General features: G+C 52.0%; 1 protein-coding gene across 3 annotated transcripts in view; it reads right to left on the reverse strand.

Annotated features, from left to right (window-relative positions):
* Nucleotides 1-11689: 11689 nt before the first annotated feature.
* The window catches only part of P4HA3 (prolyl 4-hydroxylase subunit alpha 3), a 38636-nt gene continuing 32431 nt past the window's right edge, over nt 11690-17894 (reverse strand). For 2 of the 3 annotated variants that reach the window (XM_051822340.2, XM_008264084.4), the window contains 4 exons: nt 15388-15450; nt 14717-14785; nt 13016-13112; nt 12031-12253 (listed from right to left, as the gene is read on the reverse strand). In XM_051822340.2, coding sequence (XP_051678300.1) covers nt 12183-12253; nt 13016-13112; nt 14717-14785; nt 15388-15450 — 300 coding nt within the window. In that variant the 3' untranslated portion in view covers nt 12031-12182. Of the gene's footprint in view, nt 11906-12030; nt 12254-13015; nt 13113-14716; nt 14786-15387; nt 15451-17894 lie in introns of those variants that run through there. The other variant, XR_001794134.3, reaches the window with a different exon arrangement.

Genomic DNA, 17894 nt, shown 5'->3' on the forward strand with positions numbered 1-17894 from the left:
GAAGTTCTGGTTTAGGTGATCACTAAATACCCTGGTAAAGCGTGAGCCCCCATCAGAGGCTCAGGCCTTTGCTGGGCTATGTGTCCTCTCGTCCACAGGGGGGCAGCATGATCACTTGTGTTCAGGGTCACTGGAGACAAGTTACTTTGGTTCTGGCAGAAGTCAACATAATTGCAGAATTTTGAACACCAATTTAACTCACTCGCCACACATCTCACTGAATCCTCAAGGCAAGTTTATGAGATAGATGCTGTTATGTCCTACTACAGATAGGCAGTGAGTTCCAAATTCATACAATACAGGAGTGACTGTCAGAATTCAAACCCAGGTTTCCACAACACATTTCCTCCTGAATGATCCAAGAGACCCTGGGTGGAAGTCACTTTGGCCCAGCTACCTAAAAATAGGAACTAAGCCTCTTTAGGCTTGATGGATGGAGGTGGAGAGCGAATGAAGTGTTCACAGAGCTTCGTAGCAGGTGCTGTGCTAGGTGCTTAGTCTCCTGTCATCCCTCGTGTCCGTGTGAGGTACAGGCATCACTCCCAGTTTAAAAGCAAGGTAATAACAGCTCTGTGAAATGGTTAGGCAGCAGCATCTTTGTATCTGATTCCAGGACTACTGGGCATCCACTATACCCCAGCAGAGGGGTCCATTCATACACTGTTTTTGTTTTGTTTTGTTTTTGTTTTTGTTTTGTTTTGTTTTTTAAGAGGCAGACCTCTCATCTACTGGTTCACTTCCCAGATGTTCTCAGTGGCTTGACTGAAGCTGGAAGCCAGGAACATAACGCAGGTCCCAATCACTTGAGCCATCACCCGTTGATTCCCAGAATTTTTATTAGCATGAAGCTAGAATCTGGAGCCAGAATTTGAACCCAGGCACTCAGATATATGGGGTGTGAGTGTCCCAACCAGCGCCTACTGCTAGGCCATAATGAGCACCCCCATAACTGTCCTTGAAGAACCTACAGGTCAGCATACAAGGGCTTTTCAAAGTTCATGAAAACTGCGGGGGCCGGTGCCGTGGCACAGGTTAATCCTACACCTGCAGTGCCAGCATCCCAAATGGGCACCGGTTCGAGTCCTGGCTGCCCCTCTTCCAATCCAGCTCTCTGCTATGGCCTGGGAAAACAGTAGAAGATGGCCCAAGTGCTTGGGCACCTGCACCCACGTGGGAGACCAGGAGGAAGCACCTGGCTCCTGGCTTCGGATTGGCACAGCTCCGACTGTTGCGGCCATTTGGGGAGTGAACCAACGGCAGGAAGATCTTTCTCTCTCCCTCTCACTGTAACTCTACCTCTCAAATAAATAAATCTTTAAAAAAAAAAAACACAACTGCATGAAGTTCAAAGATTGTTGCACCAAAACATTTTAATTCCATTTTCCATGAACTTTTTAAAGTACCCTCATGTGAACGAATGAAGGGAATAGGAGACCCCCAGAGCCAAAAGAGCATGTTTGGGTTAAATCAGAGGCCATTATCACATACTAAAGAAATGTCCAACGGGAGCTCCTTCCCTGCAAGGTAGGCAAATTTTGGAAGCCAACAGATGTGGGAGGGGGAGCATCTTGAGGCTGATAAGACTTGCAAAGAGGGCATGACTTCTTGGCACCATACTTTAAGATTTATTTTTACTTATTTGAAAGGCAGACTGATAAGAAGAGACAGAGACAGCAATCTCATCTGCTGGTTTACTTCCCAAATGTCTGCAACAGCCAGGGGTGGGCCAAGACAAAGCATAAAGCCAGGAACTCCACCTGGGTCTCCCACGTGAGTGGCAAGGACTCAACTAGGTGGGCCATCATTTGCTGCCTCCCAGGCTGTACACTGGAAGCTGGGACTTGAACCCAGGCTCTTTGACAGGGGCTGTGGTTGTCCCCAGCACTGTCTGAACAATGACACTAAATGCTCGCACCTTAATGAGGCTCTCAAAATGAACCCATAGTCAGAATCTAGAAACAGGACCACACTATCTAAGGGCTGAGGCAGGGAGAGCAACTAAACCTGTTTGGAAACAGGCCAGGGAAAGTTCAACAAAATAAGTAGCATTTGAATGCTGAAACCTCACGGGTTGGCGGGGAAAAGGGCGGGCCATCCATTTCAGGTAGGGGAGCAGCGCAGAGAAGTCCTGGCGACGCTGGGAAGATACGTGTGTGACAGCAGGTGAGCCAGGAGGGAAGTCGGGAGGCAGGGCATGAAGGTCTTGAGAGGCAAGAATGGGGACTTCCCAGAAGTCGCTAAGCAGGTTGGAGACAAGATCAGGTGTTGTCTCAAGGAGTCACCATGGTAACCTGTGTGGAGTTACTGGTGGGCACCAGACCAGACGCTGGGAGATGGGCAAAGGGGCAGCTGTGGTAGCCCGGGGCGGAGACTAGGCTGTGTACTCAGCGAGGACGGCAGCCACAGGGATGCATGTCGGAGGCAGGCCCCGTATTTTAGGGGTGGAGTAAACAAGACAAGCCAGGTGGATTCGGAGAGCGATGGGCCAAGGACCTTTACGTTGGATTCAAGGGCCTCTCAGAATGAGGGTGGGGAGCTATAAGGTCAAGAGTTTGCCAAGAGAAAAGCACGGAGAGAGAGAAAAAGGCAGGAACAATCCTCCCTGCAGGGACAGTGTTTGGTTTGTGATCTTGGAGCCAGCGCTTCTGCCCCAGCTGGCCACGCCGTCAGCAGCCAGAATCAACACATTCTTCATCTGGGCCCAGGCCTCAGAGCTATGTAAACTCAAGCAGCTCCCTCATTCCTCGAGCTGGCTTCCTCTCCCTGCAGTTTGCTAGAAAACCTCAGGCCACAGCCAGGCAGGGCCTTGGCACTTGAGACTGGCCAAAGGGGGCTAGCCTCTTCCAGGTGGGTGAAGGGAACAGTGGACCGAGAACTTGAGAAAGATTTTTTCCTAATGATCAACAGGGATGCCACTCACCAATAAGTAAGCAGACTTGATAACTGACCCAGGTCAGACCAGAGCAGCAGAGCCAGAGACAGCTCAGGCAAGGACAGCGACTTGCCCAAGGTCGCAGAGCGGCACAGTCTGACTGGCGCTCAGGCCAGGAGCTCAGACAAGTGCCTGCCTTGTCAGTCCCATGTCACACAAGGGAGATGGAGGGAGGGCGGACAGGTGCCGAGGAAAGCAGCCTGGCGACTGCAGGGTTACAGGCCAGGCTTGGTTCAACCTCTTACTAGCTGGGCAACCTCTGGCACGTCACTTCTTCCAGAGCTTTGGCTTCCTCATCCCCGAGCTAGGGAAGGAATCCTTAACTCACAGTCTACGAGGGCTAAGGGAGGCCTGAGCATTTGAAATACAGTGGCTGTGTGCTTCCTGTTGGAAGAACAGTGCATCCTGACTGGGAAAGGGAGGGCAAACCAAGGCAAGAGCCATCAGATCCCAGGTCTGCTGGGTTTCCCTCTGGGGCCTCACTTGGGGGCGCTGCTTCAAGCAGAATCAGCTGAACTTGGGGCCCGAGAGCTGCCTGGTACTGGGAATTCTGGCCTGGGAACGTCCTCCAAATCTTTTTCACAGTTTTATTTTTGTCATAAATCATCACCAAGCATTTGTCATTTCTAACCCCGTGTGATTAACATTACAGCCACCATCACCACTGTCTACACCCAGAGCTGCCTCTTACCAGCCCTGCAGACACGCGGTACCTTCTGCTTTCTGCCTCCATGAGTTTGCTTGCTCTAGGGACCTCACGTGAGTGCAGTCAGACCACACGTAGCCGTGCCTGGCTGACTTCACTAATGTTCTCAAGGTCCACCCCTGTCGCAGCATCTACCAGAATCTCCTTTCTATTCACAGCTGCACAGGATTTCATCGCGCGCATATGCCAGGTTCTCTGTGTCCATCCATCTGTTGGTGGACACTCAGGTTGCTTCTGCCCTTCGGCTGTCATGAATCATGTCACTATGAGCGGGAGTACACAGCACAGATGCCTGTGAGCGCCTTTTATATTCTTTGAGATATAAACTGAGGGGTGGGAACATGGGGTCATATGGTGATTCTAAGTTGAAGTTTTAACAAACTGCTTTTGTTAGGAAGGAAGTTAGAAACTAGCCTTCGCCTGTGAGAGGGCCTATGGAAGCTCAGAAGCAGCCTGCCCATGCCCACGTGACTACCAGGTCCTGCCCACGCCCTAACTTGATAGGCAGCCTCAGCCTTCTCCCGGGGAGCGCTCATCCCCGGGGAATCTCCTGTTCCTGCAGCCAGATGGGCTACCCAGCCTGTTAACACTGGGTAAGAAAACCTTTGGAGGAATTGACCTATTTCACACCCAGCAAATCCTTTGTCCAGGAGAGGAAGGAGAAGGGGAAGACCTGGACCAGTCCCTTCAATCCCCAGTGTGAATACAGACCGAGTGGTCAGCTCTCAGCTCTCTCCTGAGCCGCCCGCCTGGCCTGCAGGTGTGTTCTCTCTGTTAAACCACGCACCCTTGCTCACGCGATCTGCGTGGCAGGGCGTTCTCGCTCACATTCCGTCTGGGGAAGGGCCCATCCGTTCTGATGGACGCCCCACCCATCAAACCTTGCTACCTCGCTTCCCACTGCGCTCTCACATCTGAATTCTTTCTTGCACGAAGACAAGAACCCGTTCCACTCATCTCTGCTAACAGGTTGCGGGGCAGAGGTGGCAGGATTCCCTTGTTCCTCCATGGTGACAATTCCTGTTCACTCTGTGGTTAGAAGGGCATCAGCGATGGAGATCCTAGGACCCCAGAACCTGTAGAGCATTGTGCTGCCTCACAGGGGACCATATATAGTTTTTAAAAGATTTAATATTTAGGGGCTGGAGCCATAGCACACTAGTTTAATCCTCTGCCTGTGGCACCGGCATCCCATGTGGGCACCAGTTCTAATCTTGGCTGCTCCTCTTCCAATCCAACTCTCTGCTATGGCCTGGGAAAGCAGTGGAAGATGGCCCAAGTGCTTGGACCCCTGCACCCACGTGGGAGACCTGCGAGAAACTCCTGGCTCCTGGCTTCGGATTGGGGCAGCTCTGGCCATTGTGGCATTTGGGGAGTGAATCAAAGAATGGAAGACCTTTCTCTCTGTCTCTCCCTCTCACTGTCTGTAATTCTACATCTCAAACAAAATCTTAAAAGAATAAAAGATTTAATTTTTGGTAAATGGAGAAAAATACCAGCTTTCCAAAAGATGACAGAACATAAAGTTAGAGAAGTCTTCTCTCCTGAGGAGGCACACTGGATTTCCAGGACTAAAATTTTAGGCTTATCAAAAGAAAGATACAAATCTTTCAGGAGTTGGAGAGATGTTAGACTATGGATTCATTACACACCTGTGAGTTGGAGCAACAAGCCAACCAGCTGTCACTGCCCACTCCCTCACACAGCCCCCGCCTGGCCTTCAAAGTCCAAACCAAACATCATGGGAGCCCCATCACATGAGACACTCCTGTCCCTTGTGACTTGGCACCATTCTGTATGTTTCTCCTTTCGCTAGTGTTTCCCTAGTATCGTCACTATCTTCACAAAGTCAGCCCGGCATATCCGAGGGTTACACATCTGGATTCGCCCAAATCCAGATCAAACAGACTGGGGAAGAACATTGTGCCTATACTGTACATGCACAGACTTTGTTATTCCCTAACCCATAAAGCCGTTTCTATCACAGGAGGTATTAGAAGCAATCCACGGGGCTTTTATACAAAAGAGTATGCAGAGGATATATGCAAATATTCCATTTAAATTTTTTAATGATTTGTTTTGAGAGAGAAAGAGATCTTCCCACCTCTGGCTCACTCCCCAAATACAACAGATGGGGCTGGACAAGGCCAGAGCCAGGAGCCCAGAGCTCTATCTGGGTGTCCCATGTGAGTGGCAGGGACCAATTACTTGAGCACCAGCTGCTGCCTCCCAGGTGTGCATAAGCACGAATCCGGAACAGAAGTGGAGCCAAGACTCGAACCCAGGGAATCCAATATGGGGCGCAGGTGTCCCAGGTGATGCCTGCCCCTAAGCCTGCATCTTCCATAAGGGACTTGAGCATCCAAGGATGCTGGACTCTAGGGAGTCATTACTGAGGAATGGTATGTTAACATCCTAATACCGGCACTATGGGTTTGCTTCCCTGAGAACTTTCCAAGGGCCTGGTTTTAGTCAGTCATCCCAGCGTCCCCAGCCTGAGCAGAGGGCCTGGCACAGAGGCCATACTAGGAATGCAGGCTGTGTCTATTCACACACCATCCACGGCTGTACCATCCTTTGCCCACCGAGCTCCTCTTCCAAAATGCACCTGCGGAGCTTTGGAAAGAGCAGGGGTCTCTGAGCAAGGGCACTCTGCTTCCAGCGTGGGCTCTACACTGACACACTGCAACTCTGGGCAAGCCACTGGACCTTTCTGGGCTACAGGAGGAACTACTGACCTCAGGCCTGTAGTGACGTTCCATCTGAAAATGTGAACAACCTTATTTATTTGATATATTTATTGGAAAGGTAGAGTGACAGACAGGAGAGACAGGCATCTTCTCTCTGCTGGTTCAGTCCCCAAAATTGTCTGTAACAACCAGGGTTGGGCCAGGCCAAAGCCCGGAGCCACGAACTCCATCGGAGTCTCCTGTCTCCCACATGGATGGCAGGGGCCCAAGTGCTTTGTCCATCACCTGCTGACTCTCAGGCTGCATTAGCAGGCAGGTGGATTGTAAGCAGAGCAGCTGGACTTGAACCAGGCACCCTGATGTGCTATGTGGGCATCCCAAGCGGCTGCCTAGCCCACTACAGCACAACACCTGCTCCAGTGAACTTGAAAGAAGGGCTAGAGGTAGTTATCTCTAGGGGTCCCCCTGAGCCATGCCCTTAAACCATTCGCCAAAAACATCATCACCATCAGGTTTCCTGGTGCCTGGAATCCATCCTTAGCTCCTCCTTTTGAGATCATCCTTGATTGCACCAGAACTCCCAAATGAAATGCAAAAATGTGCCCCTGGCAAGGATGTGGGAACCCCCTCTTGTCACTCAAATCTTAGAGGGAGCGGGCAGATCCAGTGCTGATGAAGAAAGTGAATAGGAGGGGAAGGCGGTGTGGCTCATGGGACACCGGGAGGAAGCACCTGGCTCCTGGCTTCAGACCGTAGCAGCCATTTTGAGGGTGAACCAACGGAAGGAAGACCTTTCCTCTGTCTCTGTCTCTAACTTTGTCAAATAAAAAAAAAGTGAATAGGAATGAGGGATGGGGCTCAGAAGAGGGAGGCACAAGGCAGACTAATTCCTAAGGGGGAGGAAGCTGTGCGGATCCCAAGGTGAGGAAGACAGAGAGGTTAGAAGCAGCTGGGGGGTGGGGACTGGGCCTCCCTGGCTCCAGAGGCTGGCCATGCCCCCAGCTCTGTGATCTCAGGGGAGCCCTTGGAGCCCCACTCTATCTTCTGTTGCCGAAGAGGGTGATGAGTGTTGGGAGCAGGATGTGGGAGTTGAAAGGAGCTGATCAAGAGTGGGCCCAACGTGTGTTTCCTCCCCTCCCCCAGCCCTCAGCTGAACGAAGGCCAAGGTCCCTGTCTCCAGCCCCTCCCCTGCACACAGGCGCCGCTGGCTTCTCTCGGCTGGAGCAGCCAGGGCCCCCAAACAGGGCACTCTTTGAGTGGCTCCATGAAAGGGTAGTTTGTGCTGCTCTGGCACTGCTGGACAGCAGCCCCCCAGCATCAACACCCTCTCGCTCCCTCCCAGTTGCTCTCCCTGCACCCTCGTGTGTGAAAGAAAAGGGGACAGGTAGGATGGCATCTGCCCCCCGCCTGCCCCAGGCACACCCTCACCCTTGCCACCCTGTTCCTGGGGAGCCAACGAGGAAGCCCTCTCAGGCTTTCCAGCTGTGGGTTCCCTCCTTCCTTCCAGCTCCCACAGACCTGGGGATGCACACCACGCAATCCCCGCATGTTTACAGCCAATGCTCAATGCCGACAGTGGGGTGAACAAGTTTTACCTGCAGGGCAGGGAGCAGGTTGCCTCATTTTCTTGGACTGTCAGAAAGCACCCTGCCTGGGGCTGCTCACCCAGTAGCTGTTACCACGCAGAAGAGAGTCATCCGAGTATTCAACAGAGCTCTGCATCTGACACAGCTGTCCGCCCTTAGCCATCAGAGGACGCACAAGGGACAGAACTTTTCAACACCTGGGAAAATGTTGGAAAGTTCCCCCCTAAAACTGTTGGCTCCAAAAAATACTGCCAATGGGAACACAGTGGCAGCAACATAGCGCTCAACACAGACAATGGAGGGCTAGACCTGTGCTGACAGGCAGACCTGGGTTTGAGTCCTGGAGCTGTGTGATCTCAGGCAAGTCTCACTTTCTCTGACTCAGTTTCCCTCAACTATCCAGTGGGCATAACGGCAAATGTCAAAGGAGGCAAATCCCTCTAAGCCCTTCAGCACCAGGCCTGGCCCACGGTAAACATGTGACTGCTAACAACAGAGACAAGTCACTGATGGAGTCTTCCTGAAGGGAGGCTTGCAGATGATACAGGGCCTGGTGCCAGGCTGGGTAAGACTGTGATGAAAACATCTAGCAGAAGAGTGCAAAAAAGAAAATTAGTAACAGGCAGTGCCCCAAGCCGTGTTCAGTCAGCCTATGGAGAATTGGCTACCAACCCGCTAAACACTGCAGGGGTCACAAAGGCACCCCGCTTTCCAGCAGAACAGGTCGGCCTTTCAGAGGGCACCCAGTGCAAGCACAGAAGAGCAAGGCCTTTCCACTCACTGGCTGGCATGAGGTGGGGCACGTGGCTTTGGGATCATCCAGTGTAAACAGCACTGTGGCACCCAGCACCAGCTTGGCTGTGCCACTACCACCACCACCCCTGCCCCTGCATGCCTCACTTTCCACCGCACCTGCTCCATTTCCCTCCAGGAGGAGTGAGAAATCGTTTTAAAAATGAACATGCTGGGGCTGGCACTGTGGGTGCCAGTTCGAGTTCTGGCTGCTCTTCTTCCGATCCAGCTCTCTGCTATGGACTGGGAAAACAGTGGAAGATGGCCCAAGTCCTTGGGCCCCTGCCCCCGTGTGGGAGACCTGGAAGAAGCTCCTGGCTCCTAGCTTTGGATCGGGCCAGCTCCAGTGTTGCAGTCATTTGGGGAGTGAACCAGTGGATGGAAGACCTCTCTCTCTCTCTCTGCCTCTTCTCACTCTCTGTAACTCTACCTCTCAAATAAATAAATAAAATCTTTTTTAAAAAATTAACATGCCAGAGCCGATGTTATGGAGTAGCAGGTTAAGCCACCGCCTATGACGCCAGCATCCCATATGGTGACTAATTTGAGTCCCAGCTGCTCTACTTCTGATCCAGCTCCCTGCTTATGCACCTGGAAAGGCAGAAGATAATACAAGTGGGAGTTTCAGCTCCTGGCTTCAGCCTGGCCCAGTCCTGGCCATTGAGGTCATCTGGGGAGTGAACCAGAGGATGGAAGATCTGCCTCTTCCTTTTTCTTTGTAATTCTTTCAAGACAAAACTAACATGCCTGGGGGGTGCCGGTGTTTACCAGTTAAGATGCCTGCATCCCATAACAGAGAGCCCGGGTTCAAATCCCAGCTCTGCTCCCATTCCAGCTTCCTGCTAACGTGTAGCCTGGGAAGCAGCAAGTGACGGCTTACTTAGTTGAGTCCCTGCCACCCATGTGGGCGACTCTGAGTTCCCAGCTCCTGGCTTCGGCTGTTGTGGGAATCTGGGGAGCAGACCAGCAGATGGGAGCTTTCTTTCTGTTTCTCTCTCCTTCTCTCTAAACAAAACGCTAACATTGTGGCCAAAAGCAAGGTGTTACTAATGGTAGCTCTAGGGCCAGGCTCACCTCCTGTTGCAGGCCCGGCCCCATTCTTCCTTCCTGGCCTCTAGGGAGCCTCCCCGTCTTCAAGACTCGCTCACATCCCTCCTCCCCATGAGGCCTAGGGCTGGGGGCAGCTCTCGGTGCTCTGCGTTCAGGTCTCCACTCGTGGTAAATGGTTTTGTGATGATTTGAGGGTCTGTCCTTTTAGGGTCGGCATCAATTCTCACCATCCCTGGTGCCAGCAAGGGCCCACCACCCTGTACGCACCCTCTATTAGCTTTTCGTCACTACAGTGACAAGATACTTGTGAAGGAAGGGGGTCGGCTCTGGCTACGGCTCTGCAGGTTCACAAGCCCAGATCAGGCCGGCCCCGTGGGTTTGGCTGTAGTGCAGCTGGAGGATGGTGATGACAGCGCGCGCATGGAAGACCACACGGCCAGTCAGGACATGGGGAGAGCAGCTGGGCCCAGCTGGGCTTTTATAACCAACCCTCTCAAAGCACAGCCTGCCGTGGGCATGCCCCCAGGGACCTAGGGACCGCCCCAACACCATTAATGGATCAACCTCCACCCTCTCAGCACCACTGACTTACAACTTTCCCCAAAGCTGTCCACAAGTTTGGGAGTCAAATCTCATTCAAACCACAGCACACCTCGTGAGATGTGAACACAGGCGGTTCCCCACCTCCCCCAGATCACAGTGCCCAGGGGCGACTCCGGGCTTCTCCCATGCAGCATTTGCACATTGGGCTCATGTGACTCTCAACCCAGGATGCATTTTGTCTCACCCCCTACTGGCCCAGCTCCCAGAAGCTGCATCCTGTCCCTCTCTGCGCCCCCCAGGCCAGGGCCTGCCCCCGGGAGGAAAGCTCATTAAGCACTTGTTCCTGAATTTGCAGCCAGACGTCCTAGGGCATCAGTCACCTGGCCCAGATGATTGATAACTACCACCTGGCACACATCGTTAATTAAAAGCACTTATGTGGAAAGCCCAAGATCTGGGGCCGGACTCTGGGACCTTGAGCGTAATTACCTAAGTCTCTATATCTGCCTCCTTATCTCCCAACAGAGATAATAACTGAATCAAGCGCACACGGATGGCACGAGCGTTCAGTAACCAAACAGGAAACTCTAGAGTGGGGCCATTGCTATGATAGCTCAGGGCGCCCTGGGAAGACAGGAGCAGTCTGGCCTGCAGGCCGTGGGCGACAGTAATTAAGCAGAATTTCCAGAAGCCTGGCGCACTCAGCACTAGGACCCGGAACGTCGTGACAGGCACTCACCAAGGCTCTGAGGCAGCCGGCTGTCAGGACATCAGGGCTCTTACCTTGGACAGCCCAGCGCTCCGGAAGCCAACATCTTGAAGGGCTTCGTGCGAGCTGGGGGCAGAGCAGCACAGCTCCCACCCACCCCGTCCTCCCTCTGAATGGCTTCTCTGTGAGCAAAACGGGCCCCCAGCCCCGCGAAGGAAGCTGAGCCAAGCACCCTGAACAACGTCGTCGTCGTCTGGGCCCAAGCGCTCAAATACCCTCGGCACCCGCAAGTCCTGCTGGGAAATGCTTCTCCTCAGACTCCGCCCACAGACGACCTGCCGTCCCCCCGGGGTTCGTGGGTACCGAGAAGGAGAAGGGTGCAGAGACCAGGGGAGCAGGCCGCGGAAGGGGGGCCCCCACGCAGGCGCTGACAAAGTCTGGCAGTGCCGACTATAGCAGGCTATAGCACGCACCCTGGAAAGGCGACCCTGCAGGTAACCAGGGAGCGAAGTCACTCAGCGCAGATGCGCGCTAGGAAGAAGACGCGCTGGTTAAAGGGGGAGAGTAAAGTGGCCGGGACCCGGCTCCTCAGGGACCCGGGGCCAGACGCGGGGCGGGGATGGCGGGACTGCAGCACAAATTAAAGGTCACCGGTCACAATATCCTCAGCTGCGGAAAAAATGATCTGGAAAAACCCTTTTAATGGCTGTATTACAAAACGATCTCATCAAAAGGAGAGGAGGTCTCCTGCTGCTTTAAAAAAGAAAAACTCAACATGGCCCCAGCGCATGGGGCGCCCCCTGCTCAGGCTCCAGCGGAAGTCCTGGAGGAGGCCTCAAAGCCAAGGGGCCTGGCCGGTCCCTCCTGCAGGTGTCACCGTTGTCACTTCTGGGTCCCCTGTGGTCAGAGTTGAAGGTGGCAAAAGCCCCACTGAGCACATCCCTGAGAGAGCCTGAGCCCCAGAACCTCTGCCAAGGTCTCCACTGCCCCTCCCCGGGTTGTCCGTTCTGCTCTGACCCTCACGGCCACGGCAGAGGCCAAGGGGCCCCTGGTGAAGACCCACTCCTTGCTCCCCGCGTCCCGGATGCTGCTCTGCCTTCTCTCCTACCCTAGCTTCGGCTCCCAGCCTCTCTGGAGAGCAACAGGGCACCACCGGCTGCTCTGGGCCAACATTTCAGTCTTCAGGGCTGGAGCTGCAGGGCCTGCGGAATTCCTGTCCGTACTCGTGTATCCACTTGTTGGCCACTAGGAGGGAGCAGGACCAACAAAAGAGCAAGCTCACTAGTGAACAAACAGAGGCCATGCCTAGGAGCGCGGGCAGGCGCCTCCTCAAATTCTGCACTCTAGTCCCCACCCCGCGATGAACTCACAAGGAGCTGTTTCCCTGGGGTAAATAGCCAGGAGGGCATTGTCCTCTGGGAAAAGCCCAAGAGGTCCTGACTACTGCAAAGCCCAAAGTGGACTCTCGTTCCATTCTAAAAGGCCACCTCCGCTCTGCAGCTGCTTCTAGGTAATCAGAGAAGGGCTGGCTTGGCAGTGTCTATCTCAGCACCAGAGCCCTCCTCCACCTCACTCAGTCCTCAGAGCTACGATGCGCCAGCAACACATCTGTCCACTGCTTGCTTAGCGTTTACTTGTTAGCCACCTCCTGGGGGAGATGCGAGATGGCTGGAGGCAGTGGCTGGGTGGTTGTCTCTTGGGGTAGAGGATGCAGAGGGGTTCAGCCCCACCACCCCGGTCCTCCTGGGCTGTACTCAGGAATTAGGGCAGGACCCCCTCCTGATACCTGTCTGTGATGGGCCCCCACTCCCAGCCATCTCCCAGTCTGCTGGGGCACCTGATTGGTCACCTGATCATCTCATTTACTGTGGCACTGTGCTGAAGCTTCTGGAAGCGAGGGTGGGGTGGAGTGGGGATGGGGGGCCAGCTATGCTATCTCCCACCCAGCCCCTATCTCACTCCACTCTGCAACCCTCAGCTGGTTGTTCCCAGAAAGGCAGGGCTTACCCCACTTATCTCCCACCAGGACAGGACAGCCAGCATGAAGTGTGTCCCCGTCGCCTTCGCCACTCCTGTGCAGGTTCCACCAAAACAGCGCTGCATTCTGAAAACAAGAGGGAGGCTCAGCCCAGGCCCCTGGCCCTCCGGACATGCAGGGGAAGGGCCGGTGCTTAGGGTCATTAAAGACACCGCTGCCCTGTGCAGCCCGGGGACAAGGCATGCACACAGAGCAGCATGTGTGGACACTGGCTCACTCACACGTGGCTGGCTGGTGGAGGGCCTGCCCTGCTCCTGGCCTTGGGGACACAAACAAATCAGGACAGTAGAGAGAGACATGAAACAGACCAGGACAGAGTAGCGAGTGCTAAGAGCAAAGCATGGGAGTCATGGGATCTGTGAGGGATGACACCCGACAAACCTACCAGGGGAACAAACTTCCCCCTAGAACATCAGCCACGGAGTCGGATGCCTGTCTTCCCACGCTCCCCTGGGACACAGGCACTACTGAAATCCCATCTCCCTGCAAAGAAGTGGAGGCTAAGAAGGAGCAGTTAGGCCCCAAGCCCAGGTGTTCTGACTCCACATCCTGTGTGCTCTCCTCACACACACACATGCTCGGGCTTTGTGTCCTATACCCTTCCTGCAGACTGACTTCAGCCTTAGCCATCAGAAGTAGACAACGGCCCAGGTAGTGAAGGAAGCAACGGCAGCCTCCGTGTTTCCAACCCCCCTAGCAAACTGCAGATCCCCAGCGTCTATTTCTCCAAGTGCTTAGGATGAGCTGGCACGGTGCCGAGTGCCTTATAGGCGTGACCTCGTCCTCACTGCATTCCCGAACTAGTTCAGGGCTGCGGGGAGTCCCATCTGAAATCTGGAGGAAATAGCCGTTTGCTAAACAGGCCACCCAGCACATGACCCTCCTGTATGCCCAGCTTCCGTCTTCCATAGCTCAAACCGCAGCATCTTGTTCCCTACGACCACTTTTCTGCGCGCGCTAGAGGGAGTGCTGGGGCTTTCCTCTGGGTGCTCGATGTCTCTAGCTCTCAGTGTTGGATGAGCAAATGACTGAAGGAACTGGTCACTAGTGGAGCCTAAGGTGACTCACACCGAGTTCTTTTTGATTTTAAAAGATCTTGTTTTTTTGAAAGGTTGAATGATAGAGAGGGGGAGACAGAGAAAGAATGAGAGAGAGAGAGAGAGAGAGAGAGAGAGAGATATCTTCCAACTATTGGTTCACTCCTTAATTGGCCTCAACAGCTCATCTGGGTTAGGCCAGGAGCCAGGGACTTTATCTGGGTCTTCCACATGCGTGGCAGTGGAAGGGCAGTCCTTGGGCCCTCCTCTGCTGCTTTCCCAGGCACATCAGCAGAGAGCTGGATTGGAAGCAGAGCAGCTGGGGTTAGAACTGGGGCTCCGATGAGTGATGCCGGCCTCACAGCCTGCAGCTTCGCCCACCACACAGCAGCTCCAGCCCCAGGTGGGTTTCTTAACTTGGGGGAGCTCTGCAGTGGCAGGGCAGTTGGACGTGCCATCGTCTACTTGTAATGCAAGTGCAACCAAAATAACACAGAGGAGCGGGGAACAATCTGTGGTCGCAGGAAAAGCCATGGGCAGGGGGAAACCTCTTCCCATCCCCTCCCAGAGCCAGCTCAGGGGCTGGCCAGCAGGGCAGGGAGGGTCAGCTGGGCGCTTGCATGAGCTCCTCACCTTCACCACTGGCACACTGAAGTTGGCGTAGATGAAGGCCGTGGCTCCTCCGGCTTCCACTGAGCTCAGCTGCAGCCCGAGGGGAAGAAGGCAGAGTTAAGAGGGCCGCCACCTTCTCTGCTGTGTCCCGTGTTCATCGTGATGTTCCTGCACCGCTTCCTTCCCAGGACCGCGATTTCTACTCGGGGAGAAATACTTGGAAGCCCTTCGGGGAGGCTGCTCGGTGGCAGTGGTGTTGGCCTGCAGGGCCATGAGAGGGGCATGGTTTGGGACTCCTCCTTCCCTCTCCCTTCCACACTCTCACCTGCAGGCCTGTGCTTTTCAAAACCATCTAGTATGTGGGACCTCAGGGAGGCCTGTGTGGTTCAAATCCCACCACCTCTTGGCCGTCAGTGTCACCCCACCTGCCACCCTAACCCACGACCTACAACCAGGTCCTAGTTAGAGCCACCCAGTGTAGGCTAGAGGAGGGTGGGGGCCATCTGGTCTTTCTTTCTAGCTCCTATAATAGCTAATAAAAATGCTGTTTGACACAACATTCTGGGAGACTTTTCTCTTGAGTACTGGATAAAATCAATAGGTGAAATCTTTTTGGAAACCAGTTTTTAAAAATAGAGATCCATGAATAATCATTCAGAAAGAAGCCCTGGCCCCTCCAGAGCAAGACTCACATAGATCATGAACGTTGCCACTCGGTTCCCGGACTTCATTCTGTACAGGGGGCTGCTCGGTGACTGAGATGAAAACACAACATGCCATTGTTTTACATGGATGACATCAGAATGATACAGGAAGGGGTACAATGGGGGCATCCAGAGGGGTTGTAGTCCCGAGCTACACCTGTTGGAGTAGGTACCACCTGTGCTGACAGGTACTCCATACACTTTTTCACTATTTCTTAGGTATACATAAAAATTAACTGTAGACTAACCAAAACAGAGCTACTTGTCAGTGGCAAAAGTACCTATATGAGCAGTTAATTGCATCCTTGGATTCTCTAAAATAAGGAAATTAATATAGAAAATATTACAGATTATAAGACTGGTATTCTCAAAGATTTGCTAAAGAGACATAGTCCTTTTGTTGTTGTAGACAGTTGGAGATATAATTTACATACCATAAAATTCACCCACTCTAAGAGTACTGTTCAATGAATTGCAGTACATTTTAACGGTTGTCCAACTGCTCACATCCAATCTCCGAGCACTTCTATCCCCTGAAAAGCTTGCAGTCAGTTTCTGCTCCCACCTCAACCCTGGACAACAGTTACCGACTTTCTAACTCTACAGTTTTGCCTTTTCTAGAAGTCTCATACAAATTGAATCATAAAATATGCAGCCTTTTATGTTTGGCTTCTTGTATATAGTTTTTAGGATCCGTCTATGTTGTTGGATATAGCAGTAGTTAATTATTTTTTATAGCCCAGTGATATTCTATTGTGCAGATGTATCACATTTATTTATTATCCATTCACCTGCTTATGGATATTTGGGCTGTTTCCAATTTTTGGGCTTACAGATAGAGCTAGTATAAATATTCATGTACAGGTCTTTGTATGGGTCTGTGTGTGTGTATTTATGTTTTCAGGTAAAACATCTAGGAGTAGGATGGCTAGATCACATGCAGGTATACATTTAACTTTTTAAGAAAAGCCAAACTATTTTCAAAGTAGCTGTGCCCTTTTGCATTCTCACTAGTAGTAGGTGAGTGTTCCGGTTCCTCCCCATCCTTCCCAATAGTTGCCCTGATATTTTCTTGTTTTAGTCATTTTAATAGGAATGCAGTGCTATCTCACTGTGGCTTTAATTTACACTTCTTTAATGATGCTGAACATCTTTTCATGTGCTTATTAGTCATTCACTTATCTTCTTTGGTGAAGTGCTGTTCAAATAATCTCTTGCCCATCTTAAAAAATTGAGAAGTTTATCCTGTCACTGAGTTATAAACATTCTATATATATTTTGAATATAAGTCCTTTATCAGATACATGATTTGCAAATATCTTCTCCTAGGTGGTGGCTTATCTCTCCTTTTTTTAAAATATATTTTTTATTTGACAGGTAGAATTATAGACAATGAGAGAAAGAGAGAGAGAGAGAGAAAGGTCTTCCTTCCATTGGTTCACTCCCCAAATGACTGCCATGGCTGGCGCTACACTGATCTGAAGCCAGGAACGAGGTGCTTCCTCCTGGTCTCTCATGCGGGTGCAGGGCCCAAGCACTTGGGCCATCCTCCACTGCCCTCCTGGGCCATAGCAGAGAGCTGGACTGGAAGAGAGACAGCCAGTACTAGAACCAGGGCCCATATGGGATGCCAGCGCCTCAGGTGGAGGATTAACCAAGTGAACCATGGTGCCAGCCCCTGGTTTATCTTTTCATTTTCTAATGGTATTTTTTGAAAAGCACTGGACTTTCATTCTGATCAGGTCCAGTTTATCAGTTTCCTAATTTTATGGATCGTGCTTTGATATCCATCTAAGAAATCCTTGCCTAACCAGTGATCATAAATATTTTCTCTTATTTCTTCTAGAATTTTATAATTTTTCACTTTACACTTAGGCCTATGATCCATTTTGTGTTAATTTTGTATATGGTGTGAGATAAGGGTCTAAAGTCATCATCTTAGCATTATGATTATTTTGCAGATAGATATTGAATTGTTCCAGCACAATCTGTTGAAAAGACTGTATTTCATTCTCTGAGTTTCCCTGGCATTGTTATAAAAAAAATCAAGTGATCATAAAGGTATGGGTTTATTTCTGGACTCTGTTCTGTTCTATTGACTTCTGTGTCTGTCCTTACACTAGCACCGCACTGTCTTGATTACTGTAGTTCTATGCCAAGTTTTAAAATCAGGGAGTGTATGTCCTGCTTTTGTTCTTTTCAAAATTGCTGGCATTGTGGCAGTGCCAACATCCCATATGGGCACTGCTTCGAGTCCCGGCTGCTCCACTTCTGATCCAACTCTCTGTTGTGGCCTGGGAAAGCATCAGAAGATGGCCCAAGTTCTTGGGCACCTGCCCACATAGAAGACCTGGAAGAAGCTCCTGGCTCCTGGCTTCGGATCAGCTCAGCTCCGGCCACTATGGCCAATTGGGGAGTGGACCAGCAGATGGAAGATCTCTCTCTCTGCCTCTCCTTCTCTCTCTGTCTAACTCTGACTTTCAAATAAATAAATA

The sequence above is a fragment of the Oryctolagus cuniculus genome, chromosome 1, assembly GCF_964237555.1.
Source record: "Oryctolagus cuniculus chromosome 1, mOryCun1.1, whole genome shotgun sequence".
Taxonomy (NCBI): domain Eukaryota; kingdom Metazoa; phylum Chordata; class Mammalia; order Lagomorpha; family Leporidae; genus Oryctolagus; species Oryctolagus cuniculus.